The sequence below is a fragment of the Onychostoma macrolepis genome, chromosome 02 (assembly GCF_012432095.1).
Source record: "Onychostoma macrolepis isolate SWU-2019 chromosome 02, ASM1243209v1, whole genome shotgun sequence".
Classification (NCBI taxonomy): Eukaryota; Metazoa; Chordata; class Actinopteri; order Cypriniformes; family Cyprinidae; genus Onychostoma; species Onychostoma macrolepis.
This window is the reverse complement of record NC_081156.1, coordinates 30,076,017-30,094,300: the sequence shown is the minus strand read 5'-3', so window position 1 is coordinate 30,094,300 and position 18,284 is coordinate 30,076,017. Positions and strand designations below refer to the sequence as shown.

At 36.9% G+C, this 18,284-nt stretch overlaps 2 protein-coding genes across 2 annotated transcripts; one reads left to right on the top strand and one right to left on the bottom strand.

Moving 5' to 3' along the window:
• Positions 1–5,942: 5,942 nt before the first annotated feature.
• LOC131529124 (tripartite motif-containing protein 16-like) lies at positions 5,943–11,121 on the bottom strand. The gene is made up of 6 exons (XM_058758671.1): positions 9,844–11,121; positions 9,586–9,681; positions 9,279–9,512; positions 8,884–9,037; positions 8,613–8,672; positions 5,943–8,173 (listed from the first exon to the last, which is right to left on the bottom strand). Exons 1-6 carry the CDS (start codon positions 10,417–10,419, stop codon positions 7,629–7,631), a joined length of 1,665 nt encoding a protein of 554 aa, XP_058614654.1. The 5' UTR covers positions 10,420–11,121; the 3' UTR covers positions 5,943–7,628.
• An 861-nt stretch (positions 11,122–11,982) lies between these two features.
• On the top strand, positions 11,983–17,034 carry LOC131529114 (tripartite motif-containing protein 16-like). The gene is made up of 6 exons (XM_058758647.1): positions 11,983–12,866; positions 13,080–13,175; positions 13,282–13,515; positions 14,145–14,304; positions 14,610–14,669; positions 15,528–17,034. The coding sequence occupies exons 1-6, from the start codon at positions 12,270–12,272 to the stop codon at positions 16,055–16,057; spliced, it is 1,677 nt and encodes a 558-aa protein (XP_058614630.1). The 5' UTR covers positions 11,983–12,269; the 3' UTR covers positions 16,058–17,034.
• The last annotated feature ends 1,250 nt before the right edge of the window (positions 17,035–18,284 follow it).

Sequence of the window (18,284 nt, the reverse complement as noted above, 5' to 3'; positions counted from 1 at the left end):
ATGGCTCTACTTATTTGTATAATAGTCTGAGAATTCGCTGAATATAAGTTCTTAAAACACATGAATGCACACTATGAGAAAGGGAGATACATAGGCTATACATAAAATAAAATACATAGGCTATACATAAAGTAGTTGTTTATTTTAAATACTTTTAGAATATTTTCTGTTTAGAATAAACTCTATCATTATGTTTCCCAAACAGAGAGTATGTGTGTGGATGCTGTTGGGAGGTCAAGAGGAGAGAATATAAAAGATCATAAAAGAGTGTCAACAGGAAGAGACTGGAAGTAGCACAATACCAAACAGACTGAATGTAGCTTCTGTAGAATAGGACACTCAACCACTCTATCCTGGGTTTTGAGGTTTATTTTAGATCAACTGTAAACTTTTAGATACATAAATTGTGAAACAATATAGATTATATAGATATTATAGATAATCCATTGTATGAAATTTGGTTTCACTTTCTTGAACACTGCAAGACTGGGGTGAGAGTCTGCAGTCACCTTGCTGCTCTTGTTTATAATTGAATTTACAGTACATGGATGCATTATTGACAATGAGTTATGGAAAAAAAGAGTTTTATTCAATTTTCAATTCAAGTTTATTTGTAAAGTGCTTTTCACAATACAAATCATTGCAAATCAGCTTTACAGGACATTTCTCCAGTATATTTAGTAGTAGCTTATCAGTGGTGACTATGTCATATATTGAGACTGATCATCCTATCCTGGTACAACAACAATAGTAATAGTAACAATACCAACGATAACCAAAAATGTAACTGAACCTCATATGCCACTGAATGATATAGGGTGGCCTTTAAAATGTTTGAATTTTACACAGATAATCAAAAATTATGGAAATTAATACTTTTATTTAGCAAGGATGCTTTAAATTGATCAAATATGATGATAAAGACGTTCATAATGTTACAAAAGATTTCTATTTTAGATAAATGCTGTTCATCTGAACTTTCTATTCGTCAAAGAAACCTGAAAAAATTTATACTCAGCTGTTTTCAACATAATAATAATAAATGTATTTTGAGCAGCAAATCAGAATATTTGAATGATTTCTGAACGATCATGTGACTGGAGTGATGATGCTGAAAATTCATCTTTGATCACAGGAATAAATTACATTTTAAAATATATTCAAATAGAAAAATTTTAAATAGTAAAAATATTTCACAATATTACTGTTTTTGCTGTATTTTGGATCAAAGAAATGCAGACTTGGTTAGCAGAAGAGACTTCTTAAAAAAAAAAAAATAATGAAAAATCTTACTGTTCAAAAACTTTTATATATATATATATGGTGGTGGGCCACCAGGACCAAAAATGCCAGGGCCTATTTTTTGTCCCAGTCCAGCCCTGTCCCTGTTACCCACATGTCAAAACCTGTTATTCTAAAAAGTAACTGGATGACAGTGACAGGTTTGACGATTTCAAACAAAATTGCTAATTGCTAATAGTCAAGTTCACAGAAGCACATGTTATACACTTTGAAAGGGTGTTACTTGTAGATATTGATTATATTAAATGTGATAAATAATTGTTTAAATTTACATTTTAAAAATGGTAACAGTATTGACATTGCATGATGCCCCATCCCCCCAACCCCCCTCAGTCAGGCCTGATAAATAATCAAAAATAGAACATTATAGAGGAGTGTGAGAAACATGCTTGAGTTTTAAGTGTTGGAATCCTGGTTGAAAGATAATGTAACCTCCAGAAGTAATGTCACTTGAAAGTACAATATATTATGAAATCAGGGGACACCAATAAAATGATTTATAATTTATAGAAAAAAATGTATAGTTAAAATTGCTTAACAATGAGACTGTATTTAGAACAATATGCAAATGTAACTTTTATATAATTTTGCCTTCATTTTGCAAAGTAAAAGTACTGCTGAAAAAGAAAAATCATAGTGAGGGACAGACCTTACCCTTACCAGTGTAAATGCGATTTAAATTATTTAAAATAATATTTAATTGACTTTTATTTATGTAATATTGATGAAAGAATGCATGGTATTGTTATGTTTTTAAATCGCAAATTTATTTGTTGTTAAATTAATTCTATGTTTGATTATTTCGTAGGGATGCAAAAGGCACCAATTTCGTGGAATGACCCTTATACCCTCAGGAGTATATTGTCCTAATATTTGGTACAATTTTGGGTACAGGTCTGTGCAAGCACACTTACAGAGGTCATCTGCATATAAAGACAGAATTCCTTTTTGATGGTATCTTGCTTAAATATAAGAGAGCTTACTTACTACAGGTCAACGTTTATTTAAACAGTTTTTTGGCCTTTGTCCTTAATGAAAAAGTTTATGAGAAACGTACCCTCGTATGTTGAAGCAATAGAAGTGGGACTAAAAGCTTATTGCATTTTAAAATTCACATCTGCTGTCTCTTGGTAAATTTTATACACATTGTTATGTATATCTCTCAAACAGAAAGTTAAGGAACCATAAACTATAACATCTCACTTTTGCTTGTTTATAATATAATAAGCGTAAGTATTATGACACTAAATTTCTTTATCATCAGCACATTTACAAAGCTTCATTTTGAAACATTTTTGTTTTTTAATATCCTAATGGCAGAATAGACATAGATTCAACTTGTATTTAACTTACTAAGACCAGTCATGCAAAATCTGACCCCCTTAAACCTCAGCACTGCCACTGGATGCTCTCCAAGCCAACACTGCTTATTTTATGTCACGCTATCTAACAAACCTGATTCAATTTATCAACTCAGCGATAACTCCAAGCCCTGATTACAATTAGTGAGACACAGGATCAGGAAAGGATAACATTCTTTGAAAAAAAAAAAAAGTCATAGGCTACTTGTCAAACTATGAATGTACCTGTTTTATAACCATGCTGGGTCAAATACAACCCAGCGCTGGGTAAAATATGGACAAACCCAACGATTGGGTTGTTTTGACCTAGCGGTTGGGTTAAATGTTTAACCCAACTGTTGGTTGAAAACAACCCAATCGCTGGGGTTGTCCATATTTAACCCAGCATTTTTAGATTGTGACAGAAACTATTCAAGCTTATCATTTCAAGGAAACTATAGTTTTCAAGGTGTAATTAAAGATAAGCTTGTTTAAAGAAAAGAGGCACAATGTGATTAATTGTTCCCTGGACCTAATTCCGGCTTTTGGAGGCTTATTGTCGTACTGAATGTATTTGTTTAATGTGTGTGATGGATGACCATACAAACCATGACACTGTTTTGGCTGAAGCAGAGAGGACAGAGAAACAGGTAGAAAAGTATAATAGATAAATAAGTTTAACAATATGGAATATAGAAGCGTAATGATGATGTTAATAATGTATGAGGCATAATAAGATTTAACAATACAGTGTTTCTGAGGGTTTACCCATTTTCAAACTTCTGTGAAGTGGTTTGAAAAATCTGAACAACAAAGGTCATTTCTGCAGCAGCAGTTTACTACATCACTCTAACAATAAAGTGCAGTTATGAGTCTTTTTATTAGAGAGTTTTTTCATAATTTTAACCATAATCATAAACCGTGGTGCTGGAAATGCTACAGAATCACTTGAGATTTATGTAACGGTCTGTTCTAGGTGGGGATCAAACCCAGGTCTATTATGTTCAAAGTCACTGAATTTACTGATTGAGCTAACTCCCCAATTAATGAAGTCAAGAGCAGAGGTAGCAAAAACCAAGGAATCGTTGAGCTCCAGCAAAAGGCAAAAGTGCAACAAAACAAAGGAAGCAGAGCTTCTAAAAACAGTGAAAAGCAGAGCTTCTAAAAACAGTGAAAAGCAAAGTAGAAACTAGAGTCCAAGAACAAGAATACAGACTTAACTTAACTTTCAGCAGGCAACTGGTAACATAGGCTCAAGACTAAACAATAAAGCATGGCACAAAACCATTGATATAGGGCTAAACACAGGTGTCGCACATCAGGCTTAATGAATGGTAGTGTTCAGCAGGAGCCTGGAGACAGGCACCACCTGCCGACCAGGAGGTAAACAGCAGTCCAGTGATGAGTTCTTACAATTCATTTAGAAAAAGACATATGTAAACAACCTGGGTGGTGGGGAGGAAGCAGGTAATTATGTTTTCATCACTGTATCTTATTTTTGTTCATTTCATATTCATAATTTTTCTAGTGCTTTCAGTCTTTCCCTGGCCATTCTTGCACTGCATGTACTGCATTGCACTGCAGGATCCATCTGGAGACTGCCCTTGGAAACAATGAAGCCGAGGAATGGGACTGAGGACATATGAAACTCGCTCTTCTCCAGCTTGACGAAGAGGCTATGTTTAAGTAACTGAGACAGGACCTGTCAAACAAGTTGAATATGGTCTTGTTAGTTACATTAGAAGATGAGGATATCGTCAAAGTAGACGAAAATGAACTTGTTCAGCATCTCCCTAAGGACATCATTAATGAACGCCTGGAGAACTGCTGGGGCATTGGCCAGGCCAAAGGGCATTACATTGTACTCATAATGGCCTGCTTCCACTCATCACCTTCTCGAATCGTGACCAGATGGTAGGCATTTCGGAGATCCAACTTAGTGAAAATGGTAGCACCCTGCAGGATCTCAAAAGCAGTGGTCATCAGGGGCAGGGGGTAGCGAGTCCTAATGGTGTTGTGGTTAAGACTGCTGTAGTCGATGCAGGGCCTGAGGTCACCATCCTTCTTCTCAAAAAAAAAAAAAAAAAAGGAAAAAAACCCACTACAGCAGGTGAGGTCGAAAGACGAATCAAACAATTATCCAAGGCTTCCTTAAGGTACTTCTTCATAGCAGCCCTCTCAGGGGCAGAGAGGGAGTAAAGTCTACCCAATGGTGGGCATGCTGCAGGAACCAGGTCTATAGCACAGTCATATGGTCTGTGCGGAGGAAGGAAGGTGGCTCGAGACTTGCTTGAGACTCTGGAGGAACTCTGGACAGTTCAGGAAGAAACATAGGAGGCATACTACTCTGGGTCTTTGAAAACAAAACATCTAATTCTTGAAATGTTTTTGAGATGACAGTATGCTGATTTAGTTACTGCTTTGACATGACTACTGAAACTAAGATCTGTCTCCAGAAACACACCAAGATTCTTGACTTGATTTTTAGTTGTTTGACCCCTAGAGTCAAGGTATGCATTCACCTTGAGAACTTCATCTTTGTTTCCAAATGCAATGAATTCAGTTTTCTCCTTGTTTAACTGAAGAATGTTCTGGCACATTCAACTGTTAATTTCATCAATGCATTGGTAGAGGGAGTCAATGGGGCTATAGTCTTTTGGCAATAAGGCTAGGTAAATCTGGTTATCATCTGCATAGCTGTGATAGGCAGTTTGGTTCTTTTCATTATTTGACTTAGTAGGAGCATATACAGGCTAAACAAGAGCGGCGCAAGAATTGAGCCTTGTGGGACTCCGCATGTCATGGACGTCCACTTAGATTTATGCTCTCCTATACTCACAATAATAACCTCTAAGTATGACCTTGTAAGAATCCACCCGCCAGCCCAAAAAGCGGAATCCAGCGGCCTGGTCGAAGGTTTAATGCATGTTTGGTCTTTTACTTGCACCTCTGAACTTAACATGGTTAAATTTCAATTTTGGTCTAGCTCCGTGTTCAATCTTACTCCAATTTCAAGTTATCGTTAAATTTAGGCAATATTCTTAATTAAAAACTGATCACAGATATCGATTGTATATTAATTTGGATATTTGATTATTCTGGAAATCCCATACTTTCAATTCTTCGTTCATTAGGGACCAGGTATCGCACAAGAATTGCACTCGGCCGATAGTGAACCCACAGACACAAACTCGTCAGTTCTGAACTTACTCAGAGGATGCAGAGTGGTTATAATACCTTTAATTGAGCTACACCCTGCATGCTCATAACAAAAAGTGTATTTTTTCCCCTATAACCACGATAGCTACACCGTTTTAAGACAGTGACAGTTAGAAATCAGAAGCCCCTAATAGTGTTCCCCATGGTTTATCCATTGGTGGTCCGGTATGACCCGTCCTGAACGCAGATTTGTGGAAATACCACTACACATTAATCTACTTGAAAAAATGATTTCAGAAGAGATCAGAAACAAATATAACAATTTATTATTATTATTTATTATTATTAATCAGGTAAAATTGTATCATGCCAATTACATAATGAAACAATTTGTAGCCAATTTAGAAATATTGCAATTGTGAAAAAAACTAAATGCATACCTGACAGCAGAGAGACACAACAGCGAGAGTTCTGGTGCAAAGCTGCAGAGACTCTCACACACTGCATGGGGGTTTCTGGCTATAGAATCCCAAAGTAGAATCTTTTGTCACCTCCTTTATATAGGCAAGGCAAGGCAAGTTTATTTATATAGCACATTTCATACACAGTGGTAATTCAAAGTGCTTTACATAAAAAGAAGTGAAATAGTCATTAAAAAATAATAATAACAAGGAATTTAAAAAATGTTTATACCCAGATAACACAGTTTCAAATAAGTTGTAAAAACATAAAAGACCTTTTGGTTTTTAGATTCCCGTGCTCCAGGGTCACACCTGGCAGAAGATAGATAAACATTCTCACAGACTCCTAAAGGGGGACCCACCGCTCAGCAGCAGAACACAGTTCTACAAAAGTTTAATATAATATAAGTAATAAGTATAATAGTATAAGTGACTACTGTGAAATTGAGACCAGTTTACCAATCGCAGAGAGATCTTTAGACCGATACCAAACATGAAAGGGTTATGATTATGAATTCTGAAGATACAGTTATGCATTATAAGTATAGTAACTTGAGTTCTTGACACTCCTAAGTCAACTTTTGGTGACCTGGGCCATCTGCCCAGAAAGGAAGGAGGGGGGCTTAAGGGTGGGTGAAAGGACAGTTGTTTCTTCTTCCTGTCAGATTAGAAAGTTTATTGTTTTGTTGCATGGCATGTGTTGCGAGAGTTCCTGAGTTTGGGCTTCATGAGGAATTAATTTCATAGGGAAATAATTTCACTCCTTTCAACCTGAACCATTTGAGTACCATCCCAGAAAGCCTGACCCAGTTTTCCAGTCTCTCTAGAAGTATGTTATGTGTCAAACGCAGCACTAAGATCTAGTAGTACCAACACTGATATTTTGCCAGAATCAGAATTAAAGTGAATATAATTTATTATCTTAATGAGTGCTGTCTCTGTGCTGTGATGCGTTCGGAAACCAGATTACCTTTTCAATAATTTTGCCTATAAAAGGAAGATTTGATATTGGTCTATAGTTGCTCAATATGGTGTTATCAAGATTGCTCTTTTTCAAAAGAGGCTCAATAACTGCAGTTTTCAGGGAGCTTGGAAAGGTCCCAGAAAGAGGTGAGGCATTTACCACTTCCAAGAGATCTGCTTCTAAACAGTTAAGCACACCTTTTTTTAAAAAACAAGATGTTGGAAGTGTGTCAAGATAGCAGGTTGACAATTTAAGGTGCTGTACTATTTCTTCCAAAATTTTGCTATCAATTGCTTCAAAAACAGACATAGTAATCTGTAATCGAATCTGTCTGACCACTGCATAACTTGAGGATGTTGCACTAGTTAGTTGTAGACTACAATTAATATATTTGTAGAAGCTCTACTTCATCTGTACTGCTAAAGGACACAGTTTCACTGATGAGTCCTTAGTTATGCCAAACCCCGGATAGAGCGGTTGAGTGAATGTGGTCTGGATTCTGTGGATGAGGGTCATTGTGTCAGAGACGCTGTAGAAGGACATAATTCCTGCTCTGTGATCCACATACACTCCTATTCTACAGGAGCTGGAGGATACATGGACTTCAGATTTTTTGTTATTGTGACTAAATAAATATCCAGAGGGTAAGCAGAACAATCTCCAGGACTGATCATTGCATCCAAATTTACACGCATTACCCTGTCCCTTCCTGCTGATGCTTTTATATGCCACTGATATTCCCACACCATGAGTCCCGCTCCACTCCACCTCCCAGTAACAGCATCCACACACACTCTCTCTACACAACACCTGAGGCCAAACATCAAATCTGTCTGGATGATCAGGATACGGCTGCAGGGTAGCAGTGCAAGCAGCCACTCTGTTCTCCTCAGAAAGACAGAGGTGTTTATGCACCGACTCTGAATCCAGAGTAAACTGATGGTAATCTGATGGAGAAAAAAAAACACAGACAATCTGCATTTTAATAAAGAAATCTTAACTGTCAGAACATTAAGTGATGCAACAATCAATCATAGACATACAAGTAGCAACAACAGATCACTGATCTATTACATAAGTTTTCAGGTGAAATGGTTTTATCAAAATACATTTAAAGCCTACAACAATTGTAAGTAAAATTTCAATTTTTTGCCACTACTAGGACAGAATTGCATAATAATAACAATAATAATAATAATAGTAATAATAATAATAATCAAACACTCCCTTTGTCTGCCATTGTTTGGAGTTTGCTGTCGGACAACTCAAACAATCCTAATGCAATGTTGTTAGTGCAGTTAGTACAGAAATTAAACACTTCACCTTTAAATGTGTATAAATTTGTCTAGTGTTTGCTTTATTTGTATTATTATTCATAACACTTACGGTGTAAGAAGTGCTCTCTTGTTTTGGGTTCAGTGATGGGTGTGAGGATTTTGATATTCACTATATAGAAACAAACAGATATTTAATAAAGATATCAATACTATTAAACTATTAATATTACTGTTAATCAATACTAATAATGTACTAATACCAATAATGTAGTAATATTATTAACAATTGATTAAATGTTATTAACAATTATTATTTATTATTCACATCCACACAATATTTATTTATTAACTCTATTTTACAAGATGAGTCTGAACTTTACCTTCACCAGATATCTTTTCTATCTCCTCTCTGCAGAAATTCTCTAATTTACTTCTTATTATAGAGAGAGAGCTTCTCACGTCATCATAAGAGAGCAGAGAACCGACAGTGGTGCTGTCTGAAGATGTAGGAGGTACAGAGGGATGCTGAAAATTCTAAAAAGACAACAAGCAAATATGTAAATGATCATGTAATTATGAATTGAAACAGTCCAAGAAATTTAAAGGATCACAGATGAAAGTAAAAGTGCAAGGCATATTCATTACAATACATCATACAATCTTGACACTGATCAGAACAACTGGCAATTATACAGTAAGCTTTAATCAAAGCAAATCAAATGTCCATTAAAGAGTCTGCAGTACAAGCTTTATAAACCTGTAAATCTTTACAAACCTGTAGGAAATGGATGTGGTTTTCTGTGTGTAAAAGCTGCTTCAGCTCAGTGTCTCTCCTTGTCAGATCATAAATCTCCTGCTCCAGTTGCTTCAAGAGGTCTTCAGCTCGACTCACTTCAGCTTTTTCCCGATCTCTGATCATCTGTATCACCTCAGAGCGGCTTCTCTCAATGCAGTGGATCAGTTCAGTAAAGATCCTCTTACAGTCCTCCACTGCCGCCTGTGCAGAGCGCTGTTATGACATAAAGAGAGAACCATTAGAATCAGTCCATTCAATCAGACAGTTATTTTTCTCTTATTCTCACCTTGTGAGTCTGCACAGACTCTCTCAGCTTCTGAAGCTCTGTTTGCCTCTCTTGAATTTTCTTCTGTATAATTATTACTGTCTCTCCAACTTGTTTCTGATGAACAAATAATTGTAAACATTAGAAGACTTGGTTTTCCACAAGGAGCTCAAAATCTCTAATTTTGTGAGATATATCATTGTTAACTAGCATACCCAGCAACTTGATACAATAACTGCAAAAACTAACAGTCTATTAATATGTATTTTCATTTCATACCTGTTTCTCTGTCCTCTCTGCTTCAGCTGAAACAGTATCGTGATTTTTGTGTTCATTCATAACACACATCAAACAAATACACTTCTGGTCAGAACGACAAAAAACCTCGAGTAGTCTGTCATGTTCAGAGCAGATCATCTCCTGGATTCGTCCAGTGGCATCGGTCACTTTGTGTCGTTTCCTCGTATGAGATTCCTCATGACACTCAAAGTGAGTTTGACAGTATGATTCTAGACACATCAGACAAGACTTTAAAGCTTTGCGTTTCCTTCCAGAACAGACGTCACACTCCACATCTCCAGGTTCAGCGTAACTGAGAGCAGATCTTGTCTTCTTCAGGTTGTCCATCATTTCATCCAGCATCACATTCTTGTTTAAAGCAGGTCTTGGAGTGAAGGTCTGTCTGCACTGAGGGCAGCTGTAAACTCTCTTCTGATCTTCTTTATTCCAGAAGTCTGTAATACAGCTCATACAGTAACTGTGTCCACAGGGGATGGTCACTGGATCCTTCAGTAGATCCAGACAGATTGAACAGCTGAACTGATCCTCGCCCACTGAAATACTGGCTTCTGCCATGTTCCTCCACGTATATGACGATACAGACAACTACTTGACAACACAAACACACAGCTTTGCGGTTTCTCTCAAAAGCGTTTCCTGTTTCGAGACGTGTGCAAAATTGTTTGTCAAACGGTGTGACCACAGAGAACATAGATGGGAGTATGACTGCTTCTAAAAACTTTTTAAACTGATTTTTTTTTCATATATTTTTTTAATTTTACATTAATATGAGCTCAAAACGTACATTAGTTGCAATTGGTATACTGAACAGGCTACTAGATTCAACGGAACGACACAAACCTAAAATTATTAACTTCCATATTTTCACTGCCTGCACACAAAATTGTATAAATACGTATACTAACGATAACAATTATATACAAGTCCTCAAGTTTATTTTATCTGGCACCGTTGGGACAGTAGATGGCGCTCACACGAAGCGCATTTCAATGGTGATCCAGTGTTTACATTAGAAAAATAATGTTCATGTAAAGAAATGGGCTAAAGCTAAGCCAAATTGTGAACATTTTATTAAAGAAATTAAACAATATGGTACTACTTTGCACAATATTAGAAACAGAAAAGCTAAAAAGATCTATGAAGCACTATGTCGGTTTAATTTGGTTAATTAAATGTTTTTATTTTTTCCCTGGCACAGATTTTATTTTTTTATTTGAATTTTTTTTTCTCTGTATACCCTTTTTCCTTTGTTTTTTTCTTCTACTACTGTTGTGAGATGTATATGTTTTTTATTAATATGTACATAATTGCATTGTTTGAAAAAAAGAGAAAAAAAGAATGTAAAATAATACATTAAAATCACTAAACTATTTATTTTTGATCCATTTAATTTTAACTTTTAACATTCAATTTTAACCATTTTATTTATTAAATTTATTTATATTATTTTAACTAGCTACAAAACAAAAGCATAATGCGTTTATATTTTATTAGATAACAGTTTATTCTTATTTTATATATATATATATATATATATATATATATATATATATATATATATATATATTATGCACGTCAGGCCAACATTTGAGATTTAATAAATCACTTATACGACGTTTTGGTGCGAGTTTCTGATTTGTCAATACAACAATTCAGACGATGACGTTCATAAAATAAAATTTTAATGAAAAACAATGTCCTTAATAGCAACGCAACTTAGCAAGAGTCTATTTTAGCTTGTCAAAGCCCTCTGTAAAGCACTGTAATATTTTCAAAGTCTGGTGTCAGTAGTAGGCCCTAGTTTAATCTTATTTAGAACAAATTCAGAAGACATGATTTAAGCTACTTCGAGAGTTCAGCGACTTGTATCCTATTTATGAATACAGGTACTAGCATTTTTTTTTCAACCCATAACCACCAATATAACAGAACAAATAATAATTAAAATCCATCTAAAATAAGCTTAAACCTGTAATATAACACTATTATTCACAGAATCTCTGAACACAACAATTTCACTGTTGATCCAAAACATGGACAAGACAAGGGGCGTGGTAACTGGAAACAAGAGGAGCACATGGCCAACACAAACAAAGCCATGTGCTCAAGCACAAAACAAACAAAGAAACATTGAACAGAGACTGTATGTGTGACTGATGAATGATGAGCCTCTTACCAGTCCATCATCCTGCGTTGGCTTCAGCGTGAGACTGACACCTAGTGGATGTCCTTTATTATAGACAGTAAAATACAGGCGAGTCGCACCGGAGATAACCTACTACCTGTTTTGCACACGTCCCTTAAACCCCAGGAAACCCTTTTATCTCTTCATTTCAGCGAAAACGAAACCTATGTATAGTAACCTATGTATGTAAGTCGCTGTATTTATCTCTCTGTCTGATTTTATGTGCAGTGCAATGGCTGAAGCTAACATTTCAGTGGCTGAGGATCAGTTCAGCTGTTCAATCTGTCTGGATCTACTGAAGGATCCAGTGACCATCCCCTGTGGACACAGTTACTGTATGAGCTGTATTACAGACTTCTGGAATAAAGAAGATCAGTGCAGAGTTTACAGCTGCCCTCAGTGCAGACAGACCTTCACTCCAAGACCTGCTTTAAACAAGAATGTGGTGTTTGCTGAAATGGTGGAGAAACTGAAGAAGAAAAAAGACCAGATGGCTCAGTCTCTCAGTTACGCTGAACCAGGAGATGTGGAGTGTGATGTTTGTACTGTAAGGAAACGTAAAGCTATTAAGTCCTGTCTTAAGTGTTTGGAATCTTACTGCCAAACTCACTTTGAGTGTCATGAGGAATCTCATTCAAGTAAGAGGCATAAACTGACTGATGCTGGACGAATCCAGGAGATGATCTGCTCTAAACATGACCGACTGCTGGAGGCTTTTTGTCGAACTGACCAGCGATGTATTTGTTTGATTTGTGTGATGGATGAACACAAAAATCACGATACTGTTTCAGCTGAAGCAGAGAGGACTGAGAAACAGGTATGCACATGTAAGTAAACTGTGTAGATAGCAGTTGCAGTTATTAAGCAAATTAGGCAGTATATGATGAGATTAGAACATAATATATTTGAAATATCTGGAAACCATTCAATCAAACTGATGATAACTGATAATCTTTCCTCACTAAAACATTTCGAGTCCATTGAGGATTACTAAAGATTTCTAATGTTTTCATTTTTTTCCATGCCTCAGAATCAGGTTGGAGAGATGCAAGAAAAATGCCAGCAGAGAATCCAAGAGAGACAGAAGAAGCTTCAAGAGCTCAGAGAGGCTATTAAGACTCACAAGGTGAGACTCAGACTAATCTGGTTAGTGTTGGACCACATTTTCCAGTTCCACTGAAGCCCACTGTGGCTAACAGACTGATGATCTGATTGTCTGTGTGTCGTAACAGTGCTCTGCACAGGCGGCGGTGAAGGACTGTGAAAGGATCTTTAATGAACTGATCCGTTCCATTAGGAGCAGCCGCTCCGAGATGATACAGATGATCAGAAATCAGGAAAAGGCTGAAGTGAATCGAGCTGAAGGACTCTTGAAGCAACTGGAGCAGGAGATTGATGATCTGAGGAGGAGAGATGCTAAGCTGGAACAGCTTTTACACACACATGATTACATCCATTTCCTAGAGGTAGCAGGACTGTTGTCCTAAACATTGTCTTTTGACTAGAGAATTATTTCCTAATTTTACTGTTTAAAACCATTATCTGAGATACTAAAATAGTAATTCATATATTAGATCCATTTGACCAGATCCCTCAAAACATATCAGTTTTGTTTTGTATATATAAAAAGAACAGTTCAAGTTTTGTCTGATACCAATTATATGGTATACACCAAAACACATTGTTTGGCTTTGGATCAATGTAGTTTTTGTCATTTTCATTTCTGATTTCATTTTCATTGGTCTGAAGAGCCCATGAGAACAATAAAATGACAAAATTAATACAGTACAGATACTGCTGAAGTTGAGGCTGTGAACACATTGTTAGCCCATGCACACACACACACACTCAATATTTAGATCTTAGAAATAAACTAAATGTAGGTAATGTTAACTCTAACTTTTTTTAATTCTTTATTTTCAACTTGATACAAACTTGATTCAAAAATGGACACTGCAAAACTAACAATAATAAAACTGAAACAAAGGGTTCACAAAATATTTGTGTGGAATTATAATATGCTTACCCTTAATGGATAAAATACGATTTTTGTTTCTTCTTATCTTTGATTTTTCTGTGTATTTATTCTTTCTAGAGTTTCCAGTCTCTCGCTGAACCTATGGAATCTACAGGTGTTCCCAGAGTTGCTGTCAGTTCTGTCCTCCCTTATGATGATGTGAGAAAATCCATCTCTCGCTTGAAAGAAATACTGGAGGAGTTCTGTAAAGAGAAAATAGAACGGTTATCTGGTCAAGGTACAGTAACAGAAACAGTTGCTTTCAGAAAAAATATATATTTTGTAACAATGTTGAAGAAACTGGAGTATAGTAACATTCAATATGAATACAATACTTGTTTCATATAATTATTAAAATTATTATTGCTTTATTACCAAGTATGTTTACATACACAAGTATTTTGACTTGATCACAGGAGTTTCCAGTGCAGAAGAAATTACGGACATAGTGCAACATACATGATAGTGTAGACATGCATAGGAATAACACAGTAAAGATGGAAAATAACACTAATAACTAATTACATGTGTTTATTTTCTTAGTAACATACATCGACATTATTTCCAATAATGAACCCAGGACTAGGGAGGAATTCCTACAGTGTAAGTCAAATTGAAAACACACACACACACACACACACACAGACACACACACACACACACACACACACACACACACACACACACACACACACACACAAACACAGACTGGATTCCATGTTTTATGGGAACATTCCATAGGTACAATGGATTTTATACTGTACAAACTGTATTTTCTATCCCCTTACCCTTACCCTATCCCTAAACCTACCCATCACACAAAACTTTCTGTATTTTAACATTTTCAAAAAACTTCATTCTGTATGATTTATAAGCTTGTTTCCTAATGGGGACCAAAAAATGTCCCCACAAGGTCAAAATTTACTGATATTACTATCCTTGTTATTGTTTGTGCAGTAAAATTATTAGACAACTCATTACACCAGAATCAGATTTTATATATACTCATATTAAATATATATAGTTTCAGAAAAAATGTTTAAAAGTTAAAAATATAATGACTATGGGTTTCAGAAGGGTTAGTGTTAAACTAAATATCCTTTCTCCTTTTCTGTAGTTCTAGATGCTAGAGCTTTTTTTTGTCTGTTAAAAAGCTGAAACAAAAGTGACACATTCAGTTCTATCTTACATATATGTGTCATACAGAATTCTGAAAATTGTAGACCACATATTTCTGAGTGAGTAAACATACTTATATGAAAAGGTTACATGGCAATGTTTTAACAACAAATGAAGCAAATAAAAGAGAAAGCAAGAGTATATATATGTTTTTAAAGTTTTGTGTATTTGTTTAATGATAGTGCTTTAGCTATACTTATACAACATGCATGTACTGTACAAACTGAGAAACAGATTTACATTAAATAGTTTAAATTAAAATTACATTTTCATTTTCATCAGATTCCCTTCAGCTCACTCTGGATCCGAACACTTTGCATAAACAGCTTCGTTTGTCTGAGGACAAAAGAGTGGCTGCACACACTCAAAGAGAGCAGCCGTATCCTGATCATCCAGACAGATTTGATGTTTGGCCTCAGGTGTTGTGCAGGGAGAGAGTGTGTGGACGCTGTTACTGGGAGGTGGAGTGGAGCGGTGGTGTGGGAATATCAGTGTCATATAAGAGCATCTGCAGGAAAGGAGAAACTAAAGATTGTTTATTTGGATATAAAAATGAGTCCTGGAAATTGCAGTGCTCTCAATCTAGTCGCTTATTTTTGCACAATAACATAAAGACTAATCTCCCTGTATTCTCCAGCTCCTGTAGAATAGGAGTGTATGTGGATCACAGAGCAGGGATTCTGTCCTTCTACAGCGTCTCTGACACAATGACCCTCATCCACAGAATCCAGACCACATTCACTCAGCCGCTCTATCCTGGCTTTACGATATATTTTGGATCAACGGTCAAACTGTATAATCTAAGAGAGTAGATTGAGATTTTACAAATGCTCTTTGTTTTGAGCTACATGACAAATCATACACAGTGACAATCTCTTTTTTGTCATTTTTTTGTTGTGCCCACTCTTTTTTTTATTATTATACATTATTCATATACCATTATACATTTACAACAGTTACGTCTGGTCCTTGAATCTGCCAAACCTTGAATTACATCCGTTTTAGCGGTAAAAGAATTCACCTTAACCATTGTAACTAGGCACTATACATCATGTTCCTCAGTGACAATAAGATTTTAACTCGGCGTTTCTTTGTTACTAGTTCCAAAGTTGTTGTTTCTTATTTATTTACACATTTGTGGCATTGAACTGTTGTATAAATGCAATATCACACTCATAGTCATGCGAGTATTAGGTAATATTATCATTTTAACTATGCTCACTCTAAATAATAACATTTCTTTAATTGACTACTTATATAAATTCCAAAGTGCACAAACGCTTGCAGGTTATATTTAAATTATCATCTTAATTATTGGACAGGCCTTATTATAGGCTCTGCAAACACTCACCATTCCTAGTTTGCCTTTAAAAGTCTAAGTTAAAAGTTTAATGTATTATGTTCGTAACTTTTTAAAAACATAAGCAGCTTAAACTTTTTAATAAATCCTTATTTTAAAAAATAACACGAATGTATATAAAAATAAATTGAGCATTCTTAGAATGTTTTTATTACCTGCTATAAATAACTGATAGCTCCTCTTGTATGAGATATTTTCTGTTGCAATAAATGGCCTTTAATGGTTTTTAATGACAGTTAAAAGACTAAGACAAAATACATTAAAAAAATAAAGTCAATGAGGGAGTAAAACAGAGTGGGCTTGAAACTTTATTATCTATTGGCAATAAAATACTCTCATTTACAGACCCCTGTTTTGTGCACATCTCTCTCAAACACAGAATAAGGTGCTCATTTTAATCTTCAGTTGACCAAACACCACAACATACCTATTGTAAAGCTGCTTTATGTGCTTCTGAAATGGCTGAAGGCAGTATTTCAGAGGCTCAGGATCAGTTCAGCTGTTCAATCTGTCTGGATCTACTGAAGGATCCAGTGACCATCCCCTGTGGACACAGTTACTGTATGAGCTGCATTACAGACTGCTGGAATAAAGAAGATCAGAGGAGAGTTTACAGCTGCCCTCAGTGCAGACAGACCTTCTGTCACGTCCCTGGACTGTCTTGTGTGTGTTTTGCTCCCCATGTGTGCCCTGTGACCTAGTTTCTGTCTCCCCTTGATTGTTTAATTTGATGCCAGGTGTGTCTCCTTAGTTCACTGATTGTCTTGTCTTTATAAACCCCAGTCCTTTCAGTTAGTGTTTGTCGGTCTTTAAGTGTCTACGTAAGTGTCTACGTAAGTGTCTACCCTACCTGTGATCTGTGTTCCTGTCTATATATTAAACTCCCGTGTTGCTAATTCCTCGTCTTCTCGTTCCTGGTTCCCGTGCTCCCCTGTGAGATGTGACAGAAAGACCGACCTATACAGTAACCTCCGTATTTTTCCCTCCGTTTTGTTTTCTCGTTATACCCAGTGTTTTTTCTTTCCGTTGTGTTCGATGGATCCCTATGTTCGGCCCGAATTCCTCCTCCTGCTGGAGCAGGGGGACAGATCTCTCGAGGACCACACCAGAAAATTCCTGATGATTGCTAATGACACCAGCTACCCGGACGGCACGCTCTGCTCATTCTATAACGCAAGTCTGAACACCGCGTGCAGAGCGCTGTCGTCCGAGGGTGGTCCTCGAGAGGATTTCGCCGCCGTGGAGTGGATGCTGGTGAGAAACGGATCACCCTCACCGTCTCTTCCGAGGATGATCTCGCCAGATCCACTCCAGACCCAGAGCCCAGCCCACCAACTCCCAGCGGTAGGGAGCATCAGCCCGAGCCCACCGATGACGGAGAGCCATTGCCCGCTGCGATCTGCGAGCCAGCGCGAAGCCGAGCGACTGAGCGGAAGATCGCCCGGAAGTTGAGCCCAACACGTCAGATCAGGTGCGAGCGGCGGCGGTGCCCATCGCGAGGAGCCAACCGTGGGCGGTGTGGCGCGGTGGAGCTCCGCCCCTGCATCACGGCTGAGGATGAGCTGATCATCTATCTGGGGCTGCTGGACATGGAGGAGGATTTACTGGACTGGGAAAGCGGATCTGGAGGTCAACGTTTCCCTTCACCAGCCGCCGTTCGCGGTCCAGGAAAACCCGCC

Excerpts from the sequence above, each read along its gene's own strand:
- LOC131529124 (XM_058758671.1), bottom strand. The coding sequence starts at position 10,419 with ATGGCAGAAGCCAGTATTTCAGTGGGCGAGGATCAGTTCAGCTGTTCA. Across the intron at positions 9,682-9,843 it reads CAGAGAGGACAGAGAAACAG|AAACAAGTTGGAGAGACAGT; the intron begins GTATGAAATGAA and ends TTTGTTCATCAG. Across the intron at positions 9,038-9,278 it reads ACCACATCCATTTCCTACAG|AATTTTCAGCATCCCTCTGT; the intron begins GTTTGTAAAGAT and ends TTGTCTTTTTAG.
- LOC131529114 (XM_058758647.1), top strand. The coding sequence starts at position 12,270 with ATGTGCAGTGCAATGGCTGAAGCTAACATTTCAGTGGCTGAGGATCAG. Across the intron at positions 12,867-13,079 it reads CAGAGAGGACTGAGAAACAG|AATCAGGTTGGAGAGATGCA; the intron begins GTATGCACATGT and ends TCCATGCCTCAG. Across the intron at positions 13,176-13,281 it reads AGGCTATTAAGACTCACAAG|TGCTCTGCACAGGCGGCGGT; the intron begins GTGAGACTCAGA and ends GTGTCGTAACAG.